The following is a 5,130-nucleotide window of genomic DNA, read 5'->3' as shown; positions in this document are numbered from 1 at the left end:
TTGATCGAAATCGACCCCAGGACCCTTTAAGCTGTGGGCCGATGCTTTATCCACTGAGCCAAAACAGTTAGGGCTCAGAGTGCAAACTTTATATGAAGAGGGCTGTACATATATTTCAGACCCTAAGGCATTATTACAGGTGCTTCATGGTTTGCTCAATTAATGCCTAGGTAAAAAAAAATTAAAAAATGCCTAGGTGATTAACAAACATCTATTAACATTTACCAGATGTTAGCGACACATGAGGTGAACAAAAGGGACATGATGATAGTTAGCATGGCTTTTTTAAAAAAATTTATTTTAGAGAGAGAGGGAGAAATAGAAATATCAATGATGAGAGGAAATCATCGATTGGCTGCCTGCTGCACGCATCCACTGGGGGTCGAGCCCCAAAACCCAGGCATGTACCCTGTCCAGGAATCAAATGGTAACCTCCTGGCTCATAGGTCAAAGCTCAACCACTGGGCTGCACCACCTCGGGCTAGCTTGACTATTTTTAAAATTAAAATTTTAATTCAAATGTGTCTTTCTTGATCTTATCCTTTGTGACTTCTGTTATTTTTAGGTATTTCTAAAATCAGACAAATATTAACCAATGTTTTCCATGTATAAAAAATATAGGATTCACTTTTTACATTTAGTTCTCAAATTCTTGTGTGAACCCTATATTCTATCTATCTATCTATCTATCTAAAGTATCTAATCACCTGCACTGGTACATTTGTTGAGTAAAATAGCCTCTCCTACTGGTATGTGATGTTGCCTATATGAAGTAGAATCTTACATATTTTAAAGAGCATCCTGTTATTTCTCTTACAGGCATCAGTTTTGAATGTCCAGGAATCCAAAGCTTCTGAAAGAACGGTTGTAGTTGCTGGTCTGCCGGTTGACCTTTTTAGTGATCTATCACTGACCACATTAGTGAAGAGACACTTCCAAGATATCAAGAATGAAGGCGGGGTTGTTGAAAATGTGATATATCCAACAAGAACCATGGGAGTTGCATATGTAACATTCAAAGAAAAAAAAGGTATTTCTAAATCAAATTTCTGTAATCTTATAAATGCTTCTGTAATGAAATTAAAAATTGAATTTCATTAAAATGAATCATGGGATTGGTAAAGTTTAAAGTGGCTTTTTAAAAAAAAGTATTCTATTCTGAATATAAAAGTGGCACTATATTGCACCAGCAAGAATATATGTGGAAATTGCCGTGGCTGGTGTGGCTCAGTTGGTTGGGCATTGTCTCTGGCACTGAAAGATTTCTGGTTCAGTTTGGGGCACATGCCTGGGTTGCAGGCTCGATCTCCCATAGGGGCATGCAGGATGCAGCAGACCAATGTTTTGCTCTCACATTGATGTTTCTCCCTCTCCCTGTCCCTTCCTCTCTCGAGTATGTTCTCGGAGAAAAAAATTAGAAAGTGGTACATGTAGTGATGGTATCTAAAGCCATGGATCACCCAGGAGGTGGGTGAAGGTTAGCAAAGAGTTTTGATTTAAAAGTTGAATTTAGAGGAAAAATATAGAAGAAAATCCCAGGCATTCTAACTAATCTATTATTATTATAGCCCGCAACCCGGGCATGTGCCCTTGACTGGAATTGAACCCGGGACCATTCAGTCCCCAGACCGATGCTCTATCCACTGAGCCAAACCAGCTAGAGCACCATTATTATTAATTAAAATAATTATTAGTGTATCAAGGCACAAACACTTCTGATGGCACTTGTTTCCACTTAGTTGCAGAGAATGTCATCAGAAAAAAGAAACACTATCTAGCAGAGAAGGTTGGACCCATTCAACTCACAGTCTCTCATTTTAGTGAAAAGGTAAGGTGTGACGCTGAAGGCCTGCTGTTAGTCTTGGATCTTGTTTTTTTTTCTGCAAAGTGTTCCCTACATAGGAGACACAAGGCACTGTTATCCCATGATTTGGAAAGAAAATCCAAACTCCTTAACCTGAGTCAGTGTTAAAGGCCAACCCTGTATCTTAAAACTGTTTGATTACTGCTTGGTCTGTTTTTATGTTTCTATCTGTCCCATGAGATGCTTTTAAAGTGATAGTGAGCTTTTATGCTCTCATGGATGATGTCGGGTATCTACCTAAAAACTTATTTTGGGGAAAAACAAAAACCCATGAACATTAAAAAGAAGCTTTGAAGATATAGGAAAGGAAGAAATCAGAGGAAAAGTTAAAATCCAAAGCATTGGTTTAGACTTTATTTGGTAAGAAACCCAGGCTTCTGTGCAGTCATCTGATGAACTTGAAACTTGGGGGCTGCCTAGGGGGACCACTTTATCCACAGAGCAGAACCAGAACAGTGCATATCTATGGGTTCTACTTAAGACTTTGTTTCAAAAAAGCATTCTGCTGCTAAAAAAATATTTAGCCAGCTCTGTTTTGGGGAATGCAGCGAGGGACTGTGAATCCCAAATTGAACATTGTGGGCTCTGTGGGGTTGTGGGATCCCTTTGATGGGCGCTATGGCGCAAGAAGCCAGGCTGTGTTAGGGAGCTGGGGACTGGTTTAGGGTAACTGTTGCAGAGACAGCGGCAGAAAAAGGTTGTGTTTATGCTGTCTGCTCCAGTAGGCAGTGCTGTTTTAATTTCTCTCTCTTTAATTTTAGGTCTTGATCTCTGTAAATGCTATTCTTGATCTCTCTGTTTTTCGAGGTCAGTTCCCTCTGGGAAGTCTGGTGAGGGACCTGAAAAAGAAAATTCCAAGTTTATGCTTCAGTCCTTTGGCCCAAAATGGAAGAATCTCCGTTCAAGGATCCTTTCTGGCTATCAAGAAGCTCAAAGAATCTTTGCTATTTAAAGCAAGTTCTCTTTCAGAAAAAAACAGGAGTTGTATCAGTGAGGGGGAAAAGAGTAGACAGAGCCCCAGAAGGAGTCTACAGAGAAGTAATAACTCTTTGGAGTCACCCAGGTCCTCAGTACCCGAGACGGCTAGACGTGGAGAGACTGCCAGATGTGGAGAGACGCTTGTCCTCGAAACAGATGTTTTCCTGTACCTGAAAAAGAACGGCGTTTATGAAAGTACTTTGAGAAAATACCATGTGCTATGTCAGGAGAGAGTGGAAGGTGAAATCACCACAATTTGCCTAAAAAATGCTCGAGATGGTTTGCGGCCAAACAATGAAAAACTTGTAAAAGAGTACTTTGAGAAATATTCACATGCTCTTCACTTTGAGCTTAGAAAAGAGACGTTTGATTTGGAAGGAAAGGAAAAGAGAGAGAGAGGGAATATTAAGTTGGCATGTGAACAACTAAGTTTGAAGTACCATCAGAAACTTCTGGTTAATTTTTATAAGACACACATTGATATTATAGGATCTTCTTCTGATGTTTACTCATTTAAAAAAGAGGTCATGAAATTCATAAGGCAAACAGTTAGGTGACAGAATCTCAGCAATAGTGATGATAATGGCTGCTGCTTTTCCTTCCTGAGCAGTGAGGATGCCATGCATGATGATAGCTTTACCCATTTTATCTCATTTAATCCTTGAGACCATCCTTCGTTAGAGTCATTGCTTTCCTCATGTTATAGGGGAAGGAACTAGGATTTGGAGAGGTTAAAACACATGTCCGAGGTTATCTAACTGGCAAGGAATGGGGCTGGGGTTAAACCCAGTCTATGTGACTATAAAGGAAATATCTAAAGTATAAAACTTTGAAAAAAAAAAAACACCTCATCAAGCTTTGAAGAAATCTCACTTTCTCTGAAACCCCAAATTCTTAGAAAAGGAAGTAGCTTTAATTCTAATATGCGAGAAGTTCAGATGATGATGATTATGCCGTTGGCAATTTCTTAGCATTTGCAAAGTTTGCATTTATTCTAAATAGAATAAGGCTGCTGGCAAGCCCTGGCCAGGTAGCTCAGTTGGTTAGTGCATCCAGATATATCAAGATTGCAGGTTTGATCCCCAGTCAGGGCACATATAGGAATCAACCAATGAATGCATGAATGGATAGAGCAACAAATGGATCTTTCTCTCCTCCTCCTTTCTCTCTAAAAAATCAATAAAAAAAATTAAAGAAAATATGTTGGCAAAAGTCACTTGAGAAGCTACTTTCTCTCAAAGTCAATCAATCAATAAATAAAAAATTAAAGAAAATAATGCTTGCAAAAGTCACTTGGGAAGTATTTCTGATGCAAGTTAAATTATTACTTAACTAAATTCCATTGGTGCAAGACTACTAGACATGGAACATTTTTATCTAGCCTAACTGCTTACATAAAATGTTGATTCTGTTATATAGATAGTGTAGCATCTTTTTTCTTTATTCCTCCTTTTATAATTGTACTGTTAAAGCAACAACATTTGAGGAGTTACATCATAGGTGCTAAAAATAATAACATGGGTACTGGCACTATCAGAGGGAACACTTTGCAAACCTAAAACCAATACAATGTAATATTAAAAGCAAACTGTAATTGAGCAATAAAGTCAGTTTTCACATATGGAACTAAGAGGAAAATAAATCAAATGAAACATTAATAAAAAAGAGTAACAAACACTATTTGCCAGGCATAATTTTAAGGGCTTTACATATCTTCATTTGGTTCTGACAGCAACCCTATGATGTAGGTGCTGTGTTTTTTGTCCTTTTCACAGATGAGGAAACTGAAGTCTACTGATGTAATGTAACTTGTTTGTGCTCTTAATTACTGTACTGTGCTTCTCCATTTTTATAGAACTAGTCTCCTACATTTCTACGTAAAGGATTAAGAAGTCAGAGATGACAGAGGATTTGAAAGTTCTCTAGTGAAGAAGGGAAGCCAGGGCTCATAAGTCATTGAGTTGTATGACTACCCTGAATTTAACTTTGGATTAAGCCAGTTTTAAGTGGCTGGGCCACTGCAGAGACCTTCTTGGGATAATAAAATGTTTATATCTCACATAGCTCTAATAAACAATCATGCTTATGACGATTGGAATTGTTTATATCAGGACAAATGAAGAAAAACCTTCATATGCTTCCATTTTTCTCAGCTATCTAAATCCCAGATATGTAAGTAATTCCTAATTCTTTAAACACAACATTTCATTTCTGTCTGAGTAAACACCACAGGAAATTTGCTATTTATATTGAGTGCCCAATAAAGTATTTCAAGAAGTTTGTCTCAG

General features: G+C 38.0%; 1 protein-coding gene across 1 annotated transcript in view; it reads left to right on the top strand.

The window, feature by feature from the left end:
* Positions 1–3,922, top strand: part of RBM43 (RNA binding motif protein 43) — a 7,829-nt gene extending 3,907 nt beyond the window's left edge. Inside the window, exons 3-4 of the mRNA XM_015559804.1 lie at positions 1,740–1,828; positions 2,626–3,922. Of these exons, the coding sequence (XP_015415290.1) occupies positions 1,740–1,828; positions 2,626–3,399 (863 nt within the window). The 3' untranslated portion in view covers positions 3,400–3,922. The remainder of the gene's footprint in view (positions 1–1,739; positions 1,829–2,625) is intronic.
* The last annotated feature ends 1,208 nt before the right edge of the window (positions 3,923–5,130 follow it).

The sequence above is a fragment of the Myotis davidii genome, unplaced genomic scaffold (genome assembly GCF_000327345.1).
Source record: "Myotis davidii unplaced genomic scaffold, ASM32734v1 scaffold753, whole genome shotgun sequence".
Lineage (NCBI taxonomy): Eukaryota > Metazoa > Chordata > Mammalia > Chiroptera > Vespertilionidae > Myotis > Myotis davidii.
This window is presented reverse-complemented; position numbering and strand designations above follow the sequence as displayed.